Genomic DNA, 27,723 nt, shown 5'->3' with positions numbered 1-27,723 from the left:
AAGGATCCTTCATTCACTTCATGTGCTGCTTCCTTACATCTGTCAGTTTGACCGTCTTCCTACCGGTTCGACAGCTGCTTCACAGCCTTTGCTGCTTACTATTAAATTATGAAGATTTGGACCTCGGAGCACATATTCAAGTAAGCCCAGATTTTCTCTATCCAACAGCAATGTCTGTTCTGTTTGCTGGTTGCAGATTTGAACCGACTTTCCTGACCGGAGCTTTTGTTAACGCTAATTTTATTTTTATTTTGATTGTGTAATATACCATATGCAAAGTTAGACCACTGAACATTGTTTTTAATAACCATGTTTCTATATATAAATTCCAGTTTTTTTTGTTATAACATATTCGAGCGTGTCAAGTACACTGATATATAGTGTACCGTGATTGCTTTGGTTTTAATAACACTAAATTACTTAAAAGATTCTTAAAGCGGCCAAGAAATTGAATAAAACTGATCATAAGACGCTGTCATTGACTAGTCTCTGCAGTTTTTTGGCTTGCCTAACTCGCCGGTCAGATCCGAGCAGCCCCTTTAACCTTTCCCCTACATTCTTCCGTACGTGCTGTCGTAATTGTACACGTCACTAGCAGAGGCATTTCATCTGTCTCCATAGAAACGTCTGTGTTAGCTTGCTACAAGCTAACAGTCTTCCCCGTCGCTCTTTGAAAATTGATATCACATTTTAAGCATTTTTTGCGTATTACTTAAAAAACCATTTTTTTCGTAAGTTATCAAAGCTGGAGCTGCTTAATTCAGCTTTATTCTTTTTATTTTAGTCATGTTATAATTACCTTTTGACCGAGTAAAACTGTAACTGTAAGGTAAATTAAATAAAATATAATTCAATTTAAAATTAACCCTGTGCACTTTTGAAGCTACAGTATGAGCTACAAACAATGAAGTAAGAGTTTCTTTAGTGTTTTGTTATTTAACCTTAAGAGTAAATGTTAATAAGAGGAAACAATTACTGTTTGTTGGAATAGGAATTTGTTTAATTGTAGCATTTAGGAAAATGTATAATTGTGAATAAAAAGATTCACTCAACTCTGTAATGCTGTGTAAAATGGTAGTTTTGTGTGTGTGACTTTTATTTATCAAATTCTGTTTTTTTGTTGCTTTTGCCCCACAGCCATCCTTGGGAGATGGTGACCAAGGCTGCTATGCAGAAGTATCCAAATCCCATGAATCCCAATGTGTTTGGAGTGGATGTACTAGACCGAAACATTGACCAACAAGGCCGCCTCCGCAGTAAAAGGCTGCTCAGCACAGAGTGGGGCCTACCGTCCATTGTAAAATCTGTGAGTGTCAAAACCCAAACACATAATCTTTTCCAGACAATGATGGAAAACATTGTGATATTTGTATTAAAAGTCCCGTGATAAAATGGATTACAAAAATCCAAATACATCCATCACATGGTTAACTTTCCATGCTCGTATCTGACCTTCACAAGCAAGGCTCTTCTGTCCAGTAATAGTAACAGAAATAGGATCTCATTGGAGCCACGGCTAGTTCATGGCGATGTGCCACAGCTCGTGCTGTACGGGACATGGTGGTCCCATATCCATCATTGCTCAGATGTGATCCCTGACACCGTGTGATGTAACTTTCCATCTGTGTGTCAGCTCGGTCAGAACCAGAGGTGACTTGAAAGCAGAGCGGTGACGAAGCCCTCTGGAATTGCACAATGTGTAATTTGAACTCTTCCTATGGGAACCGTGATTCACTGAACTCTGTAATCCGAACTCTGGAACGATGAGGTTGCAGAAAACTGATACTGTGCCATTCCAGCTGTCTAAGATTGTTTTATGTCAGCATTTTCTGACAACTCTTGGTTAGATATATGAGGATATGTCTGTTCTCTCTAGTAATATCATAACTCTGTTTTTTGAGACCAAAAGTTTTGTTTCCTGATTTCATAGTTTATTTACAAATCATTGAATTAGTAAAACACTTCTGTGCTTCCTGTGTGTATAAATTTCATGTTTCCTATCTTGAGTTTTGGCACCTTTTGAAGGCTCTTTGGGAGCTGTGGCTTATAATCCCAGTATCATTTAGCATGTAAGAAATAGTTTTTATTTATCCTTAGCAAAGTATTGTGTTAGGGTTTTCCCTATGGTTAAAAGAATTTTAAAAAATCTAATTTCGAATATTTGGACTGAAGTGAAAAGTTATCAAATCAACGTGGTGTCATAATTTCTATTTCTGAGCAACAGTACACATTTGAATAACACATCTGTATTAATTCAGCCATGAAATATTATAAATTGAAGGTATTATAAATAGAATGACACTGAATGATACAGTATCATTCAGTAACGACTGATACTGAAAAGTATCATTCAGTACTTTTTGCATATCATTTTATTTTAATTAAAATACAGGGATGTTTGTAAATTTTAGCATGGTTGTAAAATGTCTTCGTCTTTTTCCTTTAGCTCATTGGAAATGTCCGAACGTGCACCTACATTCAGGAGAGCTCGATTGTGGATCCCAAAGAGAAAATGTTTGAACTTCAGTCTTCAAATGTGAGTAATAAGAACATCCTTTTCTTTTGAATGCTTGGTAGAGTTTGGGATTTCAAGGTCTGCCAAAGACATTCAATGTCAGTCCAGGAGTTAATATCAGCTAGAGTGACAGCATTAAAGCTTTCTTTTGTTGTTGTTCTTTCCCATTCGATGACAAGCAGAGACGAAGCATATTGTCTTTGGGGTTGTGTCAGTCTCAAACACACACCCAGTTTAGGTAGAGTTTGTGTTACTTACATCCAGATGAGCTCAGACTTTTCAATGACATGAATAGTCTGTCATGCCTGTAACAAGTACAACCTCATTCTTAGAATGAGGTTGTACTTGTTATTCAAGTCTTCTTGAAGTTTCAAGAACAATTGTTAAGAGCTTTAGGGAGGCTTGTCAAACTGTTCAAACTTTAGGTGTGGAAATTACACTGCACGTACTTTAAGTGTTAACTAAAATGAATTCTTGATTCTTCCTTTTCAGATCACCTTCACAAACATGGTGTCTGTGGATGAAAAGTTAACCTACAAACCACATCCTGAAGATCCAGAGAAGTATGTTTCATCTTTCTCTGTCAGTTTTTCTTTTTTCATTATGAATTGTGATGTACTAAATTTTCTCTCTGATTTCCGTCAAATTATCATTCTTTTCAGGACAATATTGACTCAAGAAGCTATCATCTCAGTGAAAGGCGTCAGTCTCAGCAGTTACCTGGAAGGGGTCATGGCTAACACCATTTCTACCAATGCTGGAAAGGTAAAGCACTTATTTTAGGCCTGATGCAAAATATGGATCTGTGACTTCTCAATTGGAAATCAGGTTTCTTCTCAATTTTGAAACACAATTTCAAAGGGGGAATTTTCTTTGTTTTGTTTACAAGTACCTCAAAAGCATTTTATACCTAATGTTAACATATGGAAATGAATTAAAGAACTTAGACCACTGTTACACCCTGTTTTGAAATTACACAAAAGCACAAAAAAAAAAAACAGTTACTACAGCCGCATTTAACACTTTTTTGGTGCAGTTAAACCACAAAACAATGCATTTTCTACTTCATTGTATTTTATCTTGCATCAGACAACCCTTATAGGTTGTCTGAACATTCAGACTTCATATTAACTGCAAACATTAGAGGACTGATCAGCCCTCTTAAATTGTCCTTAAAGTGCAAACATTAACTATGCAGGAAAAGACTAAGTTTAATTGTCTTACATTTTGATTCAACATGAAGTGCTGATTTTTTAAAGAAACAATAATTAAAATTGATTGAGTTTCAGTTTTCAAGTTATTGGACAATAATCTGTCCCTGTAGGTTTTCTTCTCACCTGCAGCCTTTGTGAAATGTTTTACTGAATTCTTAACAAAATGAATGACTTCAATAGAAAGGAATTTGCAAGGGTGGTTAATGTGCCTTGTCATCTGAAGACTGAATGTTGGAACAGCCACAATAACATTCTTCATATGTCTTTGTCTTTGCTAGTTGCTCTCTTCTCACAAAGTTCTGCTATGAGCAAGATCACTATTGCCTCATGCTTTAGACATTCTGTAACATTTATAACTTTCATCGTTCTGTGATTTTTTTTTTAATATATAATTTCTAAGTTTTGTCAACAAATTTTTATATACGTTTATTCTTGCTCAGGGCCGTGAAGCCATGGAATGGGTTATAAGGAAGCTGAATGCAGAGATCGAGGAGCTGGCAGCCACAGCGCGAGGGAGCCTACGAACCCCAATGGCTGCTGCAGTCACAGAGAAATGACGCCTGCCTCATTAGTTAAGAGACTGAACATCGAGACCACCAGCCTCCCTTTATGGTGCTCTGGTACTGATTTGGTGCTCTGGGCTTTCTGTGTTGTTTAAAGGGTACACTTGGAAACTTTACTATCTACATTAGATGTATTTAAAGCAGCAGACTGCAGCATGAGCTGGTTCTGAACAGACTTTCCAGGGCAGCCCAGCACTGATGTGGGTGACAGCTGGAGAAACATGCGGCACACTCAGGGACAGGTTTAAACACCACTGACAGGAGCAACTGGCTGAACCAGAAACATAAGAAAAAGTGCCAAAGCAGACGTTGCTTTTTGTCCAGTCTCTCTCACACCTATCTTTGCCTGGTGTGCTTTGATATTTTTGCGGCAGATATCAGAATGTCATCGTCTGTCACAGTATCTGCTTCCTCCAAAGATGAGGTTTAAAGAGAGGCAGTTCTTACTGAAATCCAGAAGAGACTGTAGGTGCGTAGATTGACCTGTGATGGCAGAAAACTACTTGCGAAAGTGCCATTAAAATTATGTTTATGAACAAATGGTGGAGTAAATGAGGAGGTTAAAGGGTCAGAGACCCTCTCGACACTTTTCTTTGGGACCGCAGCAATACTGGGACTCTGTACTGGGCACCATGTGCAAACCTGATTCTAGACTGTATTTAATAACTTGTTATAAATGTTTGTCTTATGAGGGGATCAAACTTGCTATATTTATTACTTTGAGATGATGGGAAGATCCTTTCCAATGTGAATTCAACAATTTTTGTTGGTGTATTCCAGCATCTTCTGTCATAAAATTTATTTTTGACCCTTTTATATATGTTTTTGAACTGTTAAAGTTATTTATTTAGTTTCTTCTAAAGAGAGTTGAGGATTTTTTTGTCTATTAATAATGTGATAATAAATTTCTTTCTTTAAAAACTGCAATTTGTGCTTCTTGTGTGTTGTCTCAATGGTTGAGATGTAAAATTGTTTTACTTTGTGTCAATTCTTCAGATAAGAAATCTGGCTTATAAAGAGGCCTAGATATTTGAAATATTTGTTCTTTTCCTCTGGAAAGTTTCAAGTAATTGAATAGGACTTGATTCTTATTAGGGTTTAGAGTTTTTAGGGTTTAAAAGTAAAACTTGTATAGACAGATTTATATAGAGGTGGTAATTTTGACAACAACTTACAACTGCTCAAATCCTTTAATTGAATTTCTGAGAAAATTGGAATGCTCAGTAAGACAAATTTCAAAAATGAAATTGATTACAGAAATGTTTTCTCATGACCTACACAGCTTATAGGAATATTGCTGACTTGACAGTCACTAATGTCCTTCGCCAGGAGGATAATTTACTAAGGATCAAAACTCAGGAAACGGGCTACTCACAAAATATTTTATTCAAGCATTTTAAATGGAAAGTAGAGTCAAAAGAAGAGTTAGGGATGCAAGGAGCTGATATCTTCTGTTGCTGGTCCACGACTATGCCATATCGACTTCAACGTCAGAGCAGCCATCGACAAAGTTTTCTAGAATTTTATAGATGGCTGATTTTATTTTGTAGCAGCACTGAATTTGTACCTACCCCCTCTGCCAAAAGTAACAATGCCAGGTGCAATGACCATGGCATCACTGTCTGACTGACTGCCAAAAAAGTGTCCAGGGGCCCTGACCAGGACTGAGTGCATGTTTCTTTATTAACATGACTTCTTTTTCAATTTTTCATATTATAATATTGAAATATCCTGAAATATAAATTTTTGTTTCTAAAATGAATTTTAAAAATGGACTATTTCACAGGCTGACAAATCTATATAAAAGTTTAACTTTTAGAGCAGAACTACTGTAATAAGTTACAATTTTCACAATAGACCATTGAGAGGCAGTGCTTTTTGGTATTTTTTAGCTTTGTCTTCCTTTTGGTGTCCTCACACACTTTATTTTGAAACAAAAATTAAATATTTATTTAATGATATGCTATGCATTACCATTAATTCTGGCCTTTGTGGTTTCATGCCCTTCATCACTTTGAACGAGGTGGAAGAGTCCGTCATCTGTTAAGAAAAGAGATGGTTTGATTAACAAACTATTAGAAACACCAATTTAATGTAAATATTTAAAAAAGCATTAAGAAAAACATAAAATCTCAGTTTGTTTGAGTTCATAAGAGTTCCTGCTTATAAAACTCAAACTCTACTCACATGTTAATGGTTTAACATCAAGTCAATTTATGTAATATTAACAGTCCAGTAAAGTGAGAACTTTGACCTTATTAACATTTATTGGACCAATTTATATTCTGAAAAATGGTCTCTAATCTTCGTCATAGGGCTATTTGCTGTCACCAAGCGGCCAAATTAGGGACTTGCAACTTTCTCTTGGGAAGAAACCAACGGTGAAGCACACAATATCAGTTTAAGTTTAGTTAGAAAGGTGAACAAGCATTGAGATTTTTTATAAACATATTAAAGATATTTATGTATGAGTCCACATACTTGATTTTTAGAATAGGGCTTTCTTGCATTGCCATCTCGTGTTTGGAAGATTCCTTTGGAAGTCATAATGACGTCTCGCCCTACCCGTTTGGCATCCTTCATCAGCCAATGAAAATCAAGCATATCGCATCCCTGCAGCCTATCAGAAGCTAGGGTTTATTTAAAGGTTTGGAACAGAGGGACATTTGAAATCAAACAGGCTGCGTTTAAACGACGTGTTCTTTCTCAGCTACAATTTGCGCTTCGTGTATTGTGGATTCAGGTCTTTTTCTTGTTTTCCCTCTCTATAACACACAAACTACAAAGGCTGTTATTTTATTTTGTTATTAAAGCGTATCGTATTTTAGCGTTCTTTTGCGTGTTCCTGGTTTATGTAGCTCAAACAGAAGCTACCGTTAGCTGGTCGATGTAGCTGCTAAGTAGCCTGGGTCGGGATACCTGGTTTAAAGCTGTTTTTATTCTGCACAACAGCCTGTTGTGGTTGCTTTCGGAAATTGTGCAATAATACATTAAGGTAAGTAATGACGGCATGCTTAAAAGGTATTCTGTGGATCGTGTTTTCAGCGTTTGCCGCTAAGCTAGCAACTCACGGATCACAAAGACGGCTGCTGTGCCTATTTCAATTGTATAATAAAGTTTAGGGTCATTAAATAATACAATTAAAGGCGCTAGATTCTTTAATTGGTGTTTCTAATAGTTTGTTAATCAAACCATCTCTTTTCTTAACAGATGACGGACTCTTCCACCTCGTTCAAAGTGATGAAGGGCATGAAACCACAAAGGCCAGAATTAATGGTAATGCATAGCATATCATTGATATTTGAGCTGCCAAATAGGAAATATGGTACAGTAGATTATTTGGCTTTATGCGTGATGTACTAAAGGACACTATGTGTTGAATCTCCAGATATAAACGATGCGGAAGCATTTTACAGGTTCCTGTAGTTGAAAAGGGGTGTATAATGTGGGTCAAAAGTTGTTTTATTTATTAAAACAACTAATGACTAGGAAAAAAAATACAATTTCTTCCCAGTGTTTTTAAAATTTCTTTTTAAAAGATAACAAAAAATGTCATAGCAATCATGGCTAAATACACAAGTATTGCTCTAAAAAGACCTGCATTTTTAAATGGGTTTTCTTTGGGACTCTGTTTACATAAAGAAATGGGAGGGTTTAATTGCTTAATTATTCTCACTAACCACATTTAATTGTGTACTTAAGCTTATTGCTTTGAATGCAATCATTTTTGTTTTGATTGCAGTCAAACAGCAATGGACCGAAGCGGGTTCCCCTGTCTCACCATTCACAAGCCATTCAGAAGGGTGCAGTCACACAGACTCAGCATCAGCGGGTTCTGGGCATGTCGAACGGGCCGCAGCGTATCCAGCGACCCGTTAGCCAGCAGAACCCTGTACCTCATGTTTCTGGAGCTATCAAGCACCCTCCTCCTGCTGACCAGAATGCAAACCCAGCCACTGTGAAACTAACTCCAGCACCACAGCCAAAACCCATTTCCCAGCATAACCAGCCAAAGACTCATGTGCCAGCTGGCCACTCGGACTCGACCAAGCCTCCGTCGGAACCAGCAAAGCAGGAGAAGCCGCAGTGTGAGTGCATCGCTGAGCTGGAGCAGGAAATGTCAGAGTTTTAAATGAATACTAAAATACTTATTTGCTGTTTTAGCCAAACCTGCCAAGGACAGTCGGGCCTCGTCATCAAAGTATGTAAAGTGAAAAAATACTTTTTAATACTTGTCATGCATTATGCAGTTTTAAAATAAGATGAGAGCTACATCCTGTTTTCAAACAGGAAACCATGGAGTCTGGAAAACTTTGACATTGGCCGTCCTTTGGGAAAGGGCAAGTTTGGCAATGTCTACTTGGCTAGAGAGCGCCAGACCAAATTCATCTTGGCCCTGAAGGTTCTCTTCAAGAAGCAGCTGGAGAAGGCAGGGGTAGAGCACCAGCTGAGGAGAGAAGTCGAGATCCAATCTCATCTAAGGTACAATGTGCTTATAATGAAATGTCAACCAACAGGTTGACTAAAACAGTTAAGCAGTTAACTTTATTGCACAAATCAATAGTTTTATCTTAAAAAATGCATTTTAGCTCACATTAGTTTCTCTGTTTTTAAGTTGTCTGCAGAACTTTGAATTATGTTCTGAATCTTTTTTTTTTTTTTTTTCTGCAGACATCCCAACATCCTTCGCCTCTATGGCTATTTTCACGATGCTTCTCGTGTGTATCTCATCCTTGAATATGCACCCAGAGGAGAGCTGTATGGCGAGCTGCAGCGCTGTGGGAGTTTCTCTGAGGACAGAACTGCAACAGTAACTGTCCCAATTTACCAGACAGGGACAATTTTTACAGAACTTGCATATGGTCTACTTAAAGCTCACAGATGTGATACTTCTTTTTTGCTTTTGTTGTTTTCAGTACATCATGGAGCTGGCAGATGCGCTCCACTACTGTCATACCAAGAATGTGATTCACAGAGACATCAAACCAGAGAACTTGTTGCTTGGAGGTAATGGGGAGCTGAAGATTGCTGATTTTGGTTGGTCTGTTCACACTCCATCTTCCAGGTATGTGCATGTTGACATGCCTTAGCATGCTCTGTAGTCATTTCAGATCTGACATATTCTGTTTTTCTTCCATACAGGAGGTCCACCCTGTGTGGAACACTAGACTACCTTCCCCCAGAGATGATCGAGGGCAAAACTCACGATGAGAAGGTGGACCTGTGGAGTCTGGGGGTCCTTTGCTATGAGTTTCTTGTCGGAAAACCTCCATTTGAAGCAAAAACTCACGATGAAACCTACCGTAGGATTTCAAGGGTAAGAATTCTGATGAAGTAGTTTTCATGTAAAATACACGCAATTCTTCAACTCCTAATTTTTGCAGGAGTTTTAGGGTAAAGACAGTAATACAAATATTTTGACTTTTTGGAGCACATAGATCCAAAAATAAATAAAAATCTCTTAGGTGAAGAAACCAGCTGATATGTTTTTAATTATTATTTTTGTTTTTAATTGACGTAGGTGGAGTACATTTACCCTCCACATCCTTCCATTAGTGCCGGAGCTAAAGACTTGGTGGCCAAGCTGCTGAAGCACAACCCCATGCAGAGGTTGCCCATTGAGGGAGTCCTCTCCCACCCCTGGGTGCTTGAATGCTCAACCAAGAAGCCCACGACTCTGAACAGTGAAGAGTCCAGTCAGTGACTGCACTCCCAACAGCTGGCTGTGCCTACACCGTCCTGCAGAACATCAACATGCAGCTGATTTTTCACAATCTGCTTCTTCTGCTTTGACTCTAAAAAGATTTTCCCAATGAGGATTTTTTTTTGTCTGCAGATACTTGAGCCACTTTGTCACCCTTTATCTTATCCTGAGTTTCTTCTCATTCTTTTGTCTGTAAATATTTCATTGTTAGTAATTATGAAAAAAAATTCTCAAGCTTTGGGAGATGTTACTTGAAATAGGAATACATTTTCTCCTATCCAATTTACATTTAGAAGCAGAAACATTTTGTTTAATCAATGAGATGTTTCTTGGTTGCAAGCCTTTTAGTCTCCAGGACTTGCACTTGCTGATCAAATTCAAGTATAGTTGTAACCCGAAGCACCCAGCAGAGGGCGCCACACAACCACTGAAACTGAGTTTGTTTTTCTCTTTTAAATAATATATTGGATTTTAATTGTGTTCATATGAGTTGGTTTATTTTTCAAGATAAAATTGAAAGAAGCCTTTCTTGTTTACAAAATGGAAATAAAAACAAATCTACATAATGAAAGATGGTTTCATCAGAGGATTTTACAAAGTGTTTTATTGGGGGGCAACTGAGGCTAAAGCAAACTGTTCATGTTTTTAACACATTTAACTGGCACAGGAAAAACATTTCTGTTTTTTCCATCTGTTTTCTTTGCATATGTGTAGCATTCTCATGTTTAAATACTTGTCTGTACTGCAGAACCGGATGCAGTCTAGAATAATTCCACTTAAGATGGACGGATAATTTTTTTGATGGACGATGCAGTACTTCTGCAGGAAAAAAACAAATTTTCCTGCAGAGTTACTGAAGGAAAATGATTAAAAACCAGCACTTCTTGATGCACATGCTGAATCAATTTCAGCTTTCAATGTATCTCTGGGCCAAAGATAATATTCTAATTTAAGTCATTCTATTGTTGATTTGGTTACTTGCACTCCCTGTGGTACTGTGAAAAAATATTTTTACAATTTTATTGCAGATTTTTTCTGTATACATTAAAAAAAAAATTAATAGACCTGTGGCATTTAGAAGTATTAACTTCATCAACCTTGTCAAGCATCTTAGTTCCATAAAAAGAAAAGTGCTCTCCTTTGTAGAAATGTTTTAATTCAGTTACCTTGGAAAATTTTCAAGTATGAACAGCATGTTTGAGATCATGCAGGCTTTGGGGAGGCCAGTCCTAAGGTCTATTTTGTTTTTGGTCATTCATAGGCGGCCTTGCTGTTGTGTGTTGGTTTACTCTCCTCCTGCAGAACCAAAGTGATTGGGCTTAAGGTTCTATAACTGCAGAATTTATTGGCAGAGATCAAACATGATTCAATCAACTATTAAAAGTTGTCCAGTTTGTTTTGTTTTTTTTCCCAATGGGGAATCTTAGTTTAATAATAATAAAAAAAATCCTCTAAAAATATATTTTTACTTGAAATTTAATTTCATCTTCATCCAATATTGGAATTTGCTTGATGACTTGAAACATTCAAGTGTTCCAATAAAGCGAAAGCACAAGAAGTAATGGACAAACACTTTGATAGTAACACTTTCATGATATGTATGCTTGACTAACCACCGTCGTTTCTGCTTATGTGTGTAATCTCTCTGTCCACTAGGTGTCTCCCTATTAACATTTGGAGAAGTAAAGGAGAACGTATATAGTGAAATGACTGCTATAAAGCTGGAATTCTCTGTTATTTTGGTGTGCAGACTGTAATACATAACTTTAAAAATTAATTTTACAGTTTATATAATTAAATGCTGTTATGGCTTTCTTTGCTGTTAGGGATCGCTCTAAATACAGAGAAAAAACAAATGTCTGTTTATTTATGTATGCCCTTCTTTTGCATGTGAACAGGCTCTTAAATCTGCTAGATGGAGCCCATCTGGTCGTTAGATTCGTTTGCAGTTGCCGTGATTTCCTGACATCTCCAAATGAAGCCACCCGGAAATAAATGGACGGCTCGTCCAGATGTTACCCGCATGTTCAGGAGGGAATCAACAGAGTGAATTAAAAGGAAGGCCTGATGCCCGCCTGCAGCAGGAAACTGTTCAAGCGCAAACATGCTGGCTCTTAAGTTCTCCATAGACACGAATGTAGAGTGAAATGACCAATTTACAGCTCGAATAGAAAATAAACTTAGAAAATCCTTTTTTTTTTAAATCTAAAAAAAGTATGACTCCTACCATCACCATCATTTTCTGTTTTATTATAGAGAAAAAAAATACATGTTCTGATCGTTCTTTTACATAAAACCACACACATTTTTTACAATATAATTTCACTTATTTCTTTATTCTTTAATATTAATTTCACAATATATGATCACCACTTTTGAGATATACATTCCATCTTTTTGAAACCACAATAACACACTACACATACGGGTTTTTTTAATAACATTTCCACAGGACCCATTGGATTGCACAGAATGAAAAATGTATGCACATTTTCCTCTTTGATAATCTCACTTGTATTAATTATGGTTTTCATTTCTTCCCCATATTTTTAGACATCGAAATTTTTAAAACTGGAGCGTATCAAATTAATTTTCATAAAACAGGGCCATGTGTGGATCTAGATGCGTTATTTTTAAATCCGGTGTGCAGTTTCAGTTCGGAGCTCCCACGCTGAGAGGAAACGGGGCTGGATGGAGAGGTCGGGGGGGGGGAAGAAGTTGAGATGGGACTTTGTTATTGCGTGTTGATAAGCTCAGAAACAACAACAAAAAAAGAGGAGTCTTGTGGAGGGGAAAAGGCCTGTCAAAGCATCAACACGTCCACGCCACTGAACCAGAACACTTCACATTTTTTGTATCTTCGTTCCATTTTCTGCAGCCTGTATCATACATTCAATGCATAGTTTGTACAGTTGCTCTCTTCTGATGTTTTAACACCGCCAACTTTTATTATCCGGGATATCCAGATTATTTTTTTTATTAAAAAGCAAAAACGTTCTTCGTCTTTGATGCAGATTAAGAAAAATCGGATTGTTGCACATATGTATGTGCTTTTCGGGTTTGTTTTTGGCTTTAACGCCACAGTCAGTCCCTGCAGTCACGCTGAAGTTTAAACTAAATTTAATCATCACTTTTCTTCCTTTCTTTCCTCTCAAACTCGATCATTGCGATCTGGGGAAGAAGCACCGCAAGAGCGACACGAGCGTCTGCCCTCTTTTTGCAACTTTTCTTAAGGTCAATGTAAACTTTCACTCCACTGGAAAATATGTTTGTGTTTCTTTTGTTCGCATATGTAGGCCTATAACACGTATCGACTGCGCGGACGCGTTAGACTCCATCGCTGCTGTTAGACTTGTGTGTGTAAAATACATGAGAGATAGTGCGCAAATGTGTGTGTGTGCTCAGTGCGCGCTTTTACGCATGAATCAAGCAGAGGGGAAGGAGCGCACGCCGCTTAGTGTTTGTGTGTTTTTAATGTTTTCACTAAATGGGAATTAGCAGTTAACGAGTACAGGTTCATCTCAGCAAACTAAAATATAACCGGAAAACCAATTTAGTTCAGCAAAATAAAAGTGAAGCATATTTCATAGAGTCGTTACAGGCGGTGAGACGTCGCTGTTTCAAGCGTCTATTGCGACTGTAAGGTTTACAGTAAATGAAAACCTCACATTCAGTTTCTGAGAAAGTTAGAACATTATATAGGACCAGATGTAAAAAGGATTTTAAACCACAAATATTCTCAAAGCCGTTTAGCTCAGGAGCGTTTGCAGGCCAGTCAAGCATAGTGACGCAATGGTCAATAAAGTGAAGCATGAGATTATCTAAGTTTTTCCTGGTAGAAGGTCTGATTCTGGACTTCATAAAACACAACACGAGCAGATGACAAGAATCTTCACTGGATGTGAAAAATTTTCCTCTGGACTTCAAACAACTCGGATTGTAAACTAGTCTTCCACAATCTTGGGTTTGGATTGATTTCTAAATTAAATTGAAATTAACTTTCATTTCTAGCAAGAGAACTTTGAATCATTTAAACCAGTTGCTTTTATTCTTACCTTAATCAAGACAATTCTGACATTGACTCCAGCTGCGATCTGGATCGTTCTGTGTGGTGCCTCTCTGACTTTTAAGCTCTGACGTTTCCACGCCAGGCAAACGTTAACATGGTTTTGCTTCACCATCCTTGTTGACATATGTGGACCTAGATTCTGACTCATTCAGACGACCATTTAAAGTGCTCAAGCAACTGGGTATTTTCTCTAATTCTTTTTTTTTTTTTTTTCACAATTTTTCCTTCCACTTAACTTTCAACCTTCAACCAGCGTTTTAGTGATGAACTTTTTCTGGGTTGCTCTTTTTGCTCAGGGTGCCAGTGACTGATGAACAGTTTTGACTTGAAAACTGCTATGGTAATAATATCACATATTTGTATCAAAATTGATCTTTTTATTGGTCTATAGAATATTTTCTTTCTTAAAGTAACTGAATTTGGGGTTTTCATTTCATATAGGCAAAATTACTAGAAAATAAACTGAATTAGTCAAATAAATTTGCTTTATGATTCTATTCTAATTTATTGAGATGCATCGGTACTCCAGTGATTCGTCTCTATTCTTCTATGTTATATTTGAAAGCCTCTATGAGCCCCTCCATGGAGTGGATGAAACCAGATATGCTGCATATACCGCCTATTACAAAGATGGACACGTCAAAGAACACCTGGTGCCACTGAAGCTTTCTCCATAAGAGCTTGAGGTGGAAGATGCTGGGAAGCAGAAAGCAGAGCCCGGCGCCCGTCAGGCTGCCGGTGAGGCCCATGAGCAGGGCGAAGTGCGGCACATAGATCGCCATAAGCAAGGTGAACACCACTAGTATGCATCGGAGAGTCAGTCCCCAGGACTTTAGGCGCCCATCGCCTCCGTAGCAGTCCGGAAAGAAGGCGCGGCCCCCGTCCTGGAAGAAGGATTTCTCCAACACCTCCACGGCGGCGAAAAAGGGCAGCGGGTAGGACAGCAAAGCTTTGGCCACCAGGAAGAGGTTGACCACGGCTCGGATAGTTGGTGGCAGGTTGTCTGTGATCACCTCCTTGGTTTCGTCTGCCCAGGTCAGGTAGGCCACCAGGGCGAACAGGCCCTTGAGGATACAGGCAGCGATGTGAGTCCATTTCATCATGCAGTGGAACTCGCTGGGTTTCTGCATGTTCCCCTCCAGGGACGGCAGGAAGATCTGCGAGGTGTAGCTGAACACGATAATCCCAATGGAGATGGGGAACTTCTTGACATCGATGTAAAACTTGACCTTGTCCCAGGCCCAGTCCCTCGCCCTGGACAGGCAGTAGGCGATCACCAGGACGTTGATGATGAAATGCGCCAGCGTGCACAACAAGCTGAACTTGGAGACGGCTTTCAGGTTCTTGAGGAAGGCGCAGGGGAGCAGAGCGGCGGTGGCGATGATGGCCCAAGACTTCTGGGAGATGGGCATGTTGGGGAAGCTGTTGTACATGAGATTCCCGCTGACGACCACGTACAGAATACAGGTCATCACCAGCTCTATGATCTGAGCTACATTCACGACGTGACCACCCAGAGTTGGGAACCTGGGCGCGCAGCAGGCGTTGGCAATGTCCACATAGGAGTCCCTCACACGGACGAGCTGCCCGTCTTCGTCCTCCTCGTACAGGCAGGCGATGAGGATTTTCCCCGTGTAGCAGCACACCACGGCGGCGAAAATAATGAGAAAGAGTCCGAGGTATCCTCCATGCAGGATGGCGTAGGGCAAGCCCAGAACGAACATCCCCTGGGAACAGAAAGTACAAAAACATTGGCTGGTGTGGTCAGGTTGTACTGAGCAGACCCTCAGGGGCGCATCCAGAAAGTTTGGCTGTGGTGAACAGATGGGGGCAGTTGTATTGTTTTGGGGTGGCTACACCAAAACCAAAAGCAAGAGAACTTCAGGAGCTTTTTATTGGTTCTTAGCTAAGTTGGACAAACAAACAAATACATAGGTAGATCAATACCTGTATACAAACTAAATTAGCTGATTTTGTTATGTTGACCATCATACCATGATGCCACAATTTTTTTTGTGAAGCAATTACTGCATTAATTAAATTGCAACTTATTGAACTTTGTCTTTTCTTCTCTTAAATTTTCCCGAGTCATTGATATTAGTCAGGAAGTGACATCACTGCCATATTATTAAGGGCTCCAGCAGGGAGACCCTCAAGACCCCTTGAATACTTGCACAGAATATAAATCTCAAAACTTTGGATTTGTAGTTTCATCTATCCAAAAGGAGCCCACATTTAAGAGACCAAAGGATAAACATTGATAAGATTATACACCCATTTATTTGTATCAATGTGCATCATGTTTATCTCTTCTTTGAATGTCTGTCAGCTGATGTTTGCTACTTGAAAGTATAAGTCGAATGACCACGTTGTTTAAAAAATGATAAAAAAGATCAAGATTGTTAAAAAAAATTTTTTGTGAAATATAAATGTCAAGTTCTAAATAATACTCTTTTAGATGTGTTTAGTGTCTGCTTGATTTATATATATAAGTTTCTTTTTCTGCTTGGAAAAGCAATACATTAAACAAATGAACATCTCTATAAAATTTTCTTATTCTTTTTATTAATATAATAACAAGAAGTGAGAGTAAAGTCAAATGTATTCAGTGCTAAAGTTAATTTAATAGTTGTTTACTGTTCCTGTAAACCACTAGACAATACTTAGAGGTGCTGTGGCTGGTGGGCAACGGGGCTAACTGGCTTAGTTAAAGCATCTCTTTGGGCCCCATGTTATCTCAGACCGGCCCTGTCCGCTTGCAGCGTGTGCATGTGCGGCTGCACAGCGTGACTATACAGAAGTTGTCATGTTTTTCATGTTGTGGGTTTTCCACATGGCTTTGAGCGCATCCCCCCGCTTCTGACGTCATCGCAGACTGAGGAGACACACTCTGACGTCACGCCATGAACACAGCATTAAAAGGAACTGCGTGGATGGAGGAATTTTTGTCGCATAGCCCCCTACAGCAGTGCGCACTCACGAGTCTCTACTCCTAATTTCTGCAGCTTTTTGTCTCTCAATGAGAGGTTTTTTTTTTTTTTATAATTTATTTTATTCAATAAAATTATTATTTTCCTTGTGGAATTCACCCCACTTTTTTTTGTTAAGTCTTAAATGCTCTAATAGCTCCTTAATTTTTATTTTCCTACAGAACAATATGCTCGTTTTGGTATATAAAAAAGAAAGAGTTGATCCTGTTTGCCTTATCGGTCTATCAAGATCAACATCATAGACCGTTGAAATTACTACAGACAAAGAATATGTGTTAAGGGGAGGGGGGTTAACGGTACTAGGACATCATATATCTTTCACTTTTATTAATGCATGAGCCAATTCTAAATCAATGCCCTCCTCTGATAATAATTAAAAAGCCACAATCAATAAAAGTCACAAACTTATTTAAATTATAAATTATTTTTCGTTTTCTTTTTCTCTCAGTCTCTTTTCAGGTGTGCATTATTCTCATATTTCACAGATATCACGGCGGTTCAACCAATTAGAACTGAGTCTTTACCTGGATTGCGTTCGTGACGTTCCAGCCCGCTTCCCAGGCGGTGATTTTTGGTTTAACTTCGGACAACTCGTTGTTCGAGCTCCCGTCCTTGGAGGCAGAGAGCGGCGGACCGGTGCCGTCTCTCTGGTAGTGGCTGTCCCCCTCCAGCCCGCCGCCGTCTCCGCCACCCTCTCCTCCGATCTCGTCGGAGGACAGAATGTCCATCTGCATGCCCTGACGGTGGTCGTAATCCAGGTCGTCGCAGGAGGCAAAGCCCAGACCCTCCTCGTCCGTGGCGGCCTGGAAGCCCATCCTGGCGAACATGCCGCTCACCTTTGCCGTGGATTTGTTGGACACAGCCGTGGCTGCGTTTGACAGTTTATTAGAGATCTTGCCTCTTATTAACGTCGCCATTTTTCCTCCTCTGTTGACTCTAAACTGTCCACTGACTAATTAGATGCTTTTTCTTCCTTTCCCCCGTCACTCAATGAAAAATGAGGCTACTGTGTTCTGCAGCTCTTTAATCTCAGCATGAGATGAAACCAAAAGGAAAATCGCAAGTTTGGCTTCAAGACACGACGGTTTTCAGTTGCTATCTCCACTTCTTGTTGCGTGTGCGGCTGATGCTCTGGACTATCCCCAGGTTCATGTCACCTTCAGACGTCGCTGCTCCGCTTCTGCATCCTGGCGCTGCGATCTGACGCTCGACCAGTGTAAGCGCACCTTTTCAGTCTCCGAGGCGCTGTGCGCAAAAGCTTTACGCACGACCAGAAAAAAAAAAGGAAAAAGAAAAAGAAAAAAAAAAAAGTCAAGCCACAGGTTGCTGCGGGGACTGTGCTGTGGGTTCTTTATTTTAGGGGGTAGCTATAAGGTGGCAAGCAGCTTTCCCCAGGAGTTCAGGTGCCTCTACTGATGCCAATGCGGTACCGTTGAGCCCGGATAGGGGGAGGCAGGGACGAGACACGTGTCCTCAGCCGCCTGCCAATGCAAAGCACGTCTCCAGCCCTCCCAGTGCCCCACCAGGAGAAAACGGGAGAGATTTGCTGCATTTCTAGGGGAGGTGCTTGCTGCACCCCGACCAGCTCTCCCCCAACCTAGAATCTATTATGCCTCATCTTAACATCCAATGGCATTCCGAGGGCCTCAAATCTTGCATAACTTTACGAGTATAAAGGGGGGTATGAAAGTGAAGAAACCCGAATCTTTGGAGCAGAAAATATTACACAGAAATCTAGAAGCTTTTCAATTTTATAACTGTAAAAGTTTTCCAAATTTATCTTCAGCGAAGAAGAGAGAGAGGCATCAATGGGATTATTCTGGACCGCGTTGATCGGCGTTAGGTTTGTTGATGCTCGAAGGGATTTCTCTTTGTTTTTGGTGAAATTTTAGGGAGAAAAAAAAATCAAAACGGCAGTTTCAGTTTGAAAGAATAATATTTTTTAATGAATGGGAACTTTGTCTTCTTTCGTTTCAGGGCGCATGCAATTCTGAAGTATCTGCAAAAAATGTTCCATTTTCGGAGGCACAAACCCCAACCACCAGGTTGCTTATAGAAATGTAAAATTTCGTCCTTGTCCGAGGTTTGCCTTCTCTCTGTCTCTCTCTAAGAGAATCTTTTAGAATCATTATTTATTAGTTTATTTTTTAAAAAATCGCATTCCAAAAAGACCAGCTTTGTGTTCTTAATGCAAAACTAAAATAATGATAATAATAAAAATAAATATTTTCTGAATTTAAAAGATATGACGAAACACTTCCGTAATCCCCATTCATTGAAATACGCATTCATGGAGCTGCTGTGTAACACAGACCCACATTCCTGTAATCATTTCGCAGGCGGTGCCTTGTCAGTAGTACTTTGTGTTCTCTGTATCCTCAGACTGCCTCCAGGCTGCAGAATCTGAGTCTCACCAGGACACCAAGCTGCGGCCTATTCGACTCGATGCGCCACTTCAGCCTGTAGTAACACAGACTAACCTGCATCTGCTGCAACCTTGCTGTTCTTTAGTAAAAATAACGAAGTGTCATATTTAAATCTCCGATTCTGACATAAAATACAAGTCTGAGTAAAAGCTTTATTATTATTATTATTATTATTATTATTATTAATTTTATTTTTTAAGCCTTTCTAAATTGTTAGATTAAAGCAAACAGTGCTATCTAACAATATGTTTGATACGTTGGTCCTCAGTTCAGTAATTATGAAACTTCTCGACTAAAATGTTTTGACTTCAACACAATTTAATATTTTAAGGGTAGAATCAACGCACAAAAGCCAAACCACACCTCCGACGCATGCGGGCTACCGGGGCAGCACCATCCGGCCTTTGCATCACCAGTAAAACCGTACGAATACGAGGCCAATAAATCGGTCGCTCTGCTTTGTCCGTCCTGTCCTTTGTGTGTGCAAACGAGTGTGTGTTTTTCCGCTACGTGGGAACGAAAATGGCTGCTGCTTTGAATGAAAGAGTTAATGACGGAGCTGTTATCAGCGGGCTGCAGACCTGCTCAGATTTGCGCTCTGAGCTGCCTGATGGAGTGCGCCGCAGGATGAAAAGAGCAGCTCTGACACCACCAGCCCGAAGGTCACAGCGGCTTCCCAGCACCCACTGTAGTAGTAGTAGTAGTAGTAGTAGTAGTAATAATAATAATAATAATAATAATAATAATAATATAATAATAATAATAATAATAACAATAATAATAATAATAGCAGATTTATTCACAAATATCACGACTTTAGACATTTCAGTGATGCACATTGCCAAAACTTATTGTAAAAGACGCAAGGAATAAATGCGTCCCGCTGTCCATCACCCACGCCGGGTGTCACTGAAGGGTCAGGGTGCCAAGTCCCGGGAGGATCCATCCATGTCAGCATAAATATGACCAATCATAGCCCCTTATCGCTACTGCCAGGGCGGTTTTGTGTTTGACCCACATGTCCGGTGGTGATACAGACGGGAATCCGGAGTACTATGTTGTGTACAGGATTTGTGGTCAAATCTATTTTCTCTGGGGTCCGACAGTCGCATCTCCCCCTCTTCCTCCTCTTCTCCTCCTCAATTTCAGCCCCCTGACTCTCTTTTTTCGCATTACACACATGGGTGAGCTGGCACACGGTTCTCCGCCCTCTCGCAGTGGCTCCCTCCCCATCCTCCACACGACTCCTGCAGCGCTCCCCTCCGCCCCCAATGTTTTCCCCAAATTCACAAAAATAATTTTCGATTTCTGGCCGCATTTCCTTTTTTGAATAAGCCGCTTTAAAACGCACACCAGAGCAAAATAAAAGGGAAACATTCATTACACAGGCCTTTTTTTCGGTAGATAATGGCTTTGTTCACATGGCTTCCCCGACTAATTTCGCTTATGTCTCCTTCCACTCCAGACATTGAAAGATTTCTCTAAGATAATAAGATAAGGTTTAGCAAGGCGATCTCTTTGCGTCGCGTAAACGCGAGAAGAGACTGCGGGGTGCATGTATATATATATATATATATATATATATATATATATATATATATATATATATATATATATATATATATATATATATATATATATATATATATATATAACATGCACACGGCCAAGACTGAGACAACAAAAGAGGAGCTGAGTAAAATGAAATGCACAAAGCGATGCAGTCGCTTTAATTTTTTTTTTTTTATTGGAAACTGCACCACATTATGTGCCATTTAACCCATGATCACCTGCCTGTCTTTCTGCTGCTGCGCCCATCCATCAGCTCAGCGAGGCAGAAAACACAGTCAACGCTCCTGAATTGAGAGGGGGACGGTGAAAAGGCTCTCTGCGCTCTCTGGGGAGCGCAGAGGAGGGGAAATTAGCCAACATCAGGCCTAATCAGAGGACCTCAGAGTCCATTAACATTTGCATCACAATCACAGGTACAGTGAAGTGCTTGCGGCTGGAAACGCAAGGGCGCTGTTTGCACTGAGCTGATTTCAGTGATTTCAGAAATCTGCCAGCGCGGACTGATATTCAGCACCTTGGACAGAGTCTGGTTGCGCCAGAGATGAGAAACTTCAAGGAGGTTTAGAGGCTCATTGTGAAGCGCTTTGTAATAACTGATACGACTTACAGAATTAATTGTTTACTTATTTTATTGTTCCTTGTGACTTTGGTGATCATCCACTGAGCTGCCAACCTGGATTGAGATATATAAAAAAATATCTATTCTATTCTATTCTATTCTATTCTATTCTATTCTATTCTATTCTATTCTATTCTATTCTATTCTATTCTCTTCTATTCTATTTTCTCGAAGAAAAACTGAAAAAGCTGTAATGCCAGTACAATCAGTGTTCCTTAATAGTTTCAATAGAACATTTCATTTGTTCCCAATGAACAGAAATTTGTTCAAAGTAGGTCTGAACATATGAACGTAATTGCAATTTATCGTTGCACCTCTAAAAAACAACCAATCAAAGGTATGCTGAGTCTGTGTGACAGCGACGTTTCAAGAGAAACTGAATCTTTTATCTGAACGTGTCCATGGTGTTGTCTACGCACCACATCCCCGCTGGTGCTGTTAAGGAAGACGGCAGTTTTAGACACATGCAGACACATTTTTCGTCTCATCCCATCACTGCAGCAGCCGCAAAGTCATCAGATCATCACAGCCACCGCCCACTTCCACAGAGAGACAAATCCAGGTGGCCCGCAGTGGTAAAACCACTCAGAGCCTTTTCATTACTCCTAATGCGTCTGTTTAATGGCTTATTATGGACTCCCGAGAGGGTTCCTGGAGAGGAATTAGTCCTGCATGGTGGCTTCTGTCTGCCCAACAATGATACATAACGGGAGAAATGATTCTACTCACTCACTCTATCTATCTATCTATCTATCTATCTATCTATCTATCTATCTATCTATCTATCTATCTATCTATCTATCTATCTATCTATCTATCTATCTATCTATCTATCTATCTATCTATCTATCTATCTATCTATCTATCTATCTATCTATCTATCTATCTATCTATCTATCTATCTATCTATCTATCTAGTACTGTGAGTTTATCATTCCTTTGAAACGCTCCCCAGACGCCGTTTTGCTGTTAACCCACAGTGACTCTGCTCTCTCCATCAACCTTTCTTGTCCTCCTTCCCGGGTCTACTCTCCTGCTGCGACACATTAACATTGTAATTGCCTTTTTTTGAGCACAATAAACGGAGCCGGTCCGCTGGGACCCGCATGGCCCCGGGAGCTGGCACACAGTCTTGCCATCGATTTTTCACACTCACCGCTTCTCACCGCCGCCATCGCTGTTGGAGAAAAGAAAAGAAGAAAATAAATAAATAAATAAATAAAAAATAAAACAGAAGAAACAAATCAGAGCCGTCAACAAACACAGACCTGATCTGAACATGCATGATGTGTTTGTTTCCGGGTTTCTGCTGAACATCTGACGCATGCCCGCAGGCGAGTCTGATGAAACGTTTCAGGAAACAGAGCTAATTGTTTCTTAAATGCTGCGTTCAAAGACGCAAATGTTCATTACCATGCCCTGCTATTATCAGGCCTAATTTGGAAATGCATGTACGTTATCAACAAAATACCGACGTTTCCTGTGTTGATCAGGGATTTAGGTGATGCTAAATAATCAATACCCATCACATTTGATCTACCCCACTTCCGTAAGAACTCCTGTCTGTATTTACACTCTGAGGTCAGCACAGGAAGGATGTTTGTATGTGTGAGCCGAGAGCAGAGTCAATGGAGGAGCAGACCTTAGAGGCTGCTCTCCTGATGTGTTACAGTTTTGTTCTCATTAAAGTTTGATGTCATGAAAGCAGTGACATCTTGTCGGCTCTCACAGGGATTCTCTGCCTGATAATCTTGATTTCTAAGCCTGCAGCCACCAAGTCCGTCTGTACCACCTTACACTGCACAATTTAACAAGTTAGTTTTTAAAAAGTCTAAGTGAATTCATATCTTTTGTAAATTCTCTTGGTACTTTCCTCAGAATCCCCACCTGTCTCCCACCAGCAATCACTGCACCTGTCCTCAGTCACTCTCCCCAGTTCTCATACTCCCTATTTTCAGTCTTCTCTTCAGCATTTAGCTGATGAAGCATCTACCATTTCAATAATTCTCAGCCACATTCAAAACACTGAGTTAAGAATTTGCAACTGATTAAACTAAATGTGAAGAAGGAATGTCATTGTTATCTTTTGACATCGGTCTCAAACAAAATAATAATATGTTGCAATATTTGTGTTGAATCATTTACATTTCTGCTAAGTTAACCAGAATACTTAATTTTATTTCCAACAAAAAAAGCATGCAGTTTCAACAAATGAATGAGTAAATTAAAGTATTTAGCTATTAAAGTAAAACTGTGACTCTGAATTCAGGATAGTTTTAAATGCATTGATCTGAGCAAAAACAAGCCAAAACCTTTGATTTAAAAAAGGTTTTGGCATTTAAAAAGTACATTTAAAAAGAACATTTTTCTGTACAAAATTATTCACTGACACTCTTTATATTTCTAAAAATATACATGTGCTTCTTCTGGCAGAAGTTATTTTTTTTAATCAATGGATGAAACACGTTTAGTGGACCAATACAGGGAATCCCTTTCATAGAAATAACGGCAAGTCTTTGTTTAGTCCAACAAATGCATCACTGTGTTTTTATTAGTGTAACCCCTCCATTTCCTCTCCCCATCCAGCCTGAATGATTCATTGAAATGCACGTCTTGTTTGCAATTGACTACGTTCACAACCTGCTGAAAGCTTTTTGTTCTGCTGCTGTGATGTCGGCGGGGTCTTCAAACGGCTCTGCTTTAATTGAAAGTCGCAGCACTCGCCGTGAGTGCTCAGAGCTTAATGAAGGCAACCGCTGGCCACGTTGCACACAGGTTTATGAATAAAAAACACCTTTACTTTTGAAAATGCTTTTTTTTTTTTCCCCCCTCCACATCAGTCCTCCTCCCCCCCACAGTCGAACTGTGCAGCCACTCTGGGCTTGTCATTAACTGCTATTATCAGCAGCACAATCAAGAGCAGGAGGGGGAAAAATACTCTGGCACTTATCATGATCTCAGACACACAAAACACACACAGAGACACACAAACAACACGCAACGTGCACACGGAGAATAGATGTTACTATTGATTTCTTGGCTGATGTGTGAGACGTTGCACAAATAAAGAAGCCATGGAGACTCCAAAAGGTGACTCCAAAAGGTGCTTCTGTCCTTGAAGAGCTGTGATCGTTCAGCTTTAGACTATTGCAATAGGTCAGTATCATCATATGTGAAATGTGATTAAAATTTCCAGTGACAAAGCTAAGTCCTATGGTTGGATTAGTTCCTTTTCCTGTGTGAGCTGTTTTCATCTGTCAGTTCTGTGATAGCATTAATATTTAAAACATTTGTTTTAAAACAGGGGAGGCAGGAATCATGAACTGTGATAACACAGTTGCACAAATGGAATTAGGGTTGGAAATATACTTTATTTTTTTAAATCAACATTTGCCTTTGTGAGGCAAGCCCAAAATGTTGTTCTGCACTTTACCTTTTTTTCCCTCTTTTTTGCTAACTGGTCTATTCCTGTGTAGTGCACCCCTTTAACTTCTTCAGACTATTTTCAAATGTTAAAAAATGATGAAGCAAATCTCTCTAAACTAGTCTTTTGCTGTAAATTGTTGTGCTTCCTACAGAAATTAAATTGGTTCTCAATGTTTAAATTGCTTTTCTTTGTTTCTTTCTTGTTTGTGGTAGCAAAAGATTTTATTAGATGCAATTTGATCCGACCTCCCCCACTTCTAACCAGATTCTGTTGATGTCACACAAACTCTGCAATGGTGGCTTCCTGATTCAGTGAAGTACCCCCTCAGGAAGACATATTTTGGTGGTTAGGAGAAACTCTTTGATGTCCTGGAAATAAAATGATTGATTATCCATTGAACTGATGGGTCAGGTACAATACGCTCTGCAGCAGTTTCTCTTTATGTGAGGCAATTTTGATGGAAAAGTGTTGAAAATCTTGGACAATGTCTCCAACAGCTTTTCACACACAAGCCATCTGAAACAATAAAATAGCTCAGCAAGATTTGATCAATTTTATGCGTACAGACATTATAAAGTCTTTGGAAAATATTAGATAGATGGATAGTTGAAGTTTATGTTTTTCACCATGCACTGCATCTTACAGACCCAAAAAGTTTATCTTTTTGTCTCCTTTGACCAAATTGTCATCTTCCACATTTTTTTCTTATTCTCTACACAGTTTGTGTAAAACAGAAAATACCAGTTTTTTGGCCAATGTCTTTCTTCTTGACTGTCGTCCAGACAGGTCTGGTGTAGGAAACCAGAAGAACTGGATATAACTTTATGTAAGGTTGATTCACTCCACACTGACATATAGATGAATTAAATAAATGTAATATATTTTTAAAATTAATTTTACAGTAGTTTAATCTTATGTTGCACTAACACCTGCTAGTTAAGACAAGGCAAAGAGAATAAGAGGTACAAATGAATAACAAAAATTTATTTAGGCCTAATATATGACTCAGACTCAAACAGCAGATTTAGAACAAATTTAATTACAGAGTAAATACCAGTTTCATTCTTCTTCACTGACACATTAGAGGTCATTTTGTCCTGCTATTTCCTGTCTCTGTTGTGTGATAGCAAGCTAGTTCCTAAAGGGCGGCTGCAGAAGAACGTCCTGTACAAACCTGTCAATAAACCGAACCTCTCAGGTTCAAATCAACTCCGCCCCTCAGGCCTTCCCTGAGTGAGAGCCGCCTGTCTACAATCCACTGCCAATCGCTTTCTGCTCTCCCTCATGTACTATTTCAGAAGAACAATGAGAAACACATGCATGACTGCAGAAGGCAATCTGGACACACACACATACACACCTATGAGACGCACACATAAATACACATTCTCCTACATCCAAGGTCACAACAATATTTTTCCCAGGTTATGTTCCCAGATAAAACATATTGTATGCCTGAGGGAAATCTGACAAATGTAAAGAAAGAGGCTGATTTCGCCGATAGCTGCAAACTGTGATATGCAAATCAGGTCAGCTACATTCCTGGTGCTATTTTTCTCCAGGTCGTCTATCTTCGAGGTTTGACAGAAACACAAATCAGCTCCTGTCAGCTTCCTCTCCAAACACAGCATTTGCTTAGGTCTCCAGTGAACAGTTGAACGAATGTAGTTCATATCACACTGAGTATTGCATTACATACTAATTACATATGAATGCTCAATGACCACACTGAGCATTCATATTGTTTCCTGGAGATGAACAACTTTAATGTCTTCATAACCTCATTGATTATCAATGCCATTAATTCCATCTGAAGCACAGATGCTAACCTCCTAGAAAACTGCACATCACAAATAAGAGATTTCTTTTATTTTCAAAATTAATATTTTCTGCAAGAAAGAACATGGATATTTTAACAGATTATAGGGTATTCAAATAAAAATAAAAATCTAATCCAAACCAATTCAGTTTTACCCATGACTATCTGCAAGACCAATTCAAACCTACATGATTTTAGTTTAAGAGAAGACTTTGAAATTGAGATGATCCGTCAGCTTTCAGTTTCAAACTCATGGTGCGAATGATTCACATTTGAATATAAGTATCCAGAATTGGTCACATAAAAGAAACTTCTAATCACTGCATTTCATCTCAACTGCGTCTTTCATAAGAAAAAAACTGACTTTTGCATAAGAGTTTTTTTTTAATTTGTAGAATTAGATTTATTAATGTGTGAAGTGGGGGAATATTGTCTTTAAATTATTTTGTTTGTTTGTATTCTTTTAAAAACAGGAACACCTTCCTCCTGCTGCCCATCCTGCAGCAAATATCCCTGTAATTCAATCTTAAATGTAGTGTATCGCATTTCCATCATCATCTGAAATGTTTCTCACCCACAGGTGGATGAAGATACCATCTCTATTGTGTGCTTCTGTTTTGTAGAGATAAACAGCAAACAATATTAAAGAGCTCCATATCTGCTCCTTACCCTTTCTCTCCTCACACACAAGCCAGCTATTGCCCTCAATGCTGCCTCACTTTCCATCTCATTCACTATCTCTCCTCCTTTGTGTGTAGAGCTTACTCACTCTGGTTTAAAAAAAAAAAAAATCTCATTCAGGACA

At 39.2% G+C, this 27,723-nt stretch overlaps 3 protein-coding genes across 3 annotated transcripts; 2 read left to right on the top strand and 1 right to left on the bottom strand.

Annotated features, from left to right (window-relative positions):
• Positions 1–6: 6 nt before the first annotated feature.
• Positions 7–5,214, top strand: prelid3b (PRELI domain containing 3). The gene is made up of 6 exons (XM_055023351.1): positions 7–140; positions 1,138–1,306; positions 2,447–2,536; positions 3,008–3,078; positions 3,178–3,280; positions 4,170–5,214. Exons 1-6 carry the CDS (start codon positions 109–111, stop codon positions 4,284–4,286), a joined length of 582 nt encoding a protein of 193 aa, XP_054879326.1. The 5' UTR covers positions 7–108; the 3' UTR covers positions 4,287–5,214.
• Positions 5,215–6,964: 1,750 nt separating this feature from the next.
• aurka (aurora kinase A) lies at positions 6,965–10,580 on the top strand. Its single transcript, XM_055023340.1, has 9 exons — positions 6,965–7,287; positions 7,503–7,568; positions 8,035–8,380; positions 8,457–8,493; positions 8,583–8,774; positions 8,964–9,102; positions 9,209–9,357; positions 9,435–9,609; positions 9,814–10,580. Exons 2-9 carry the CDS (start codon positions 7,503–7,505, stop codon positions 9,994–9,996), a joined length of 1,287 nt encoding a protein of 428 aa, XP_054879315.1. The 5' UTR covers positions 6,965–7,287; the 3' UTR covers positions 9,997–10,580.
• A 1,650-nt stretch (positions 10,581–12,230) lies between these two features.
• slc32a1 (solute carrier family 32 member 1) lies at positions 12,231–18,583 on the bottom strand. Its single transcript, XM_055027370.1, has 2 exons — positions 17,580–18,583; positions 12,231–15,792 (listed from the first exon to the last, which is right to left on the bottom strand). Exons 1-2 carry the CDS (start codon positions 17,970–17,972, stop codon positions 14,605–14,607), a joined length of 1,581 nt encoding a protein of 526 aa, XP_054883345.1. The 5' UTR covers positions 17,973–18,583; the 3' UTR covers positions 12,231–14,604.
• Between the last annotated feature and the right edge of the window lie 9,140 nt (positions 18,584–27,723).

This window comes from Poeciliopsis prolifica, unplaced genomic scaffold (assembly GCF_027474105.1).
Source record: "Poeciliopsis prolifica strain line A6 unplaced genomic scaffold, Auburn_PproV2 SCAFFOLD003, whole genome shotgun sequence".
In the NCBI taxonomy this organism is placed as follows: Eukaryota; Metazoa; Chordata; class Actinopteri; order Cyprinodontiformes; family Poeciliidae; genus Poeciliopsis; species Poeciliopsis prolifica.
Note: the sequence above shows the minus strand (reverse complement) of the source record. Positions and strands in the feature narration are given on the sequence as shown.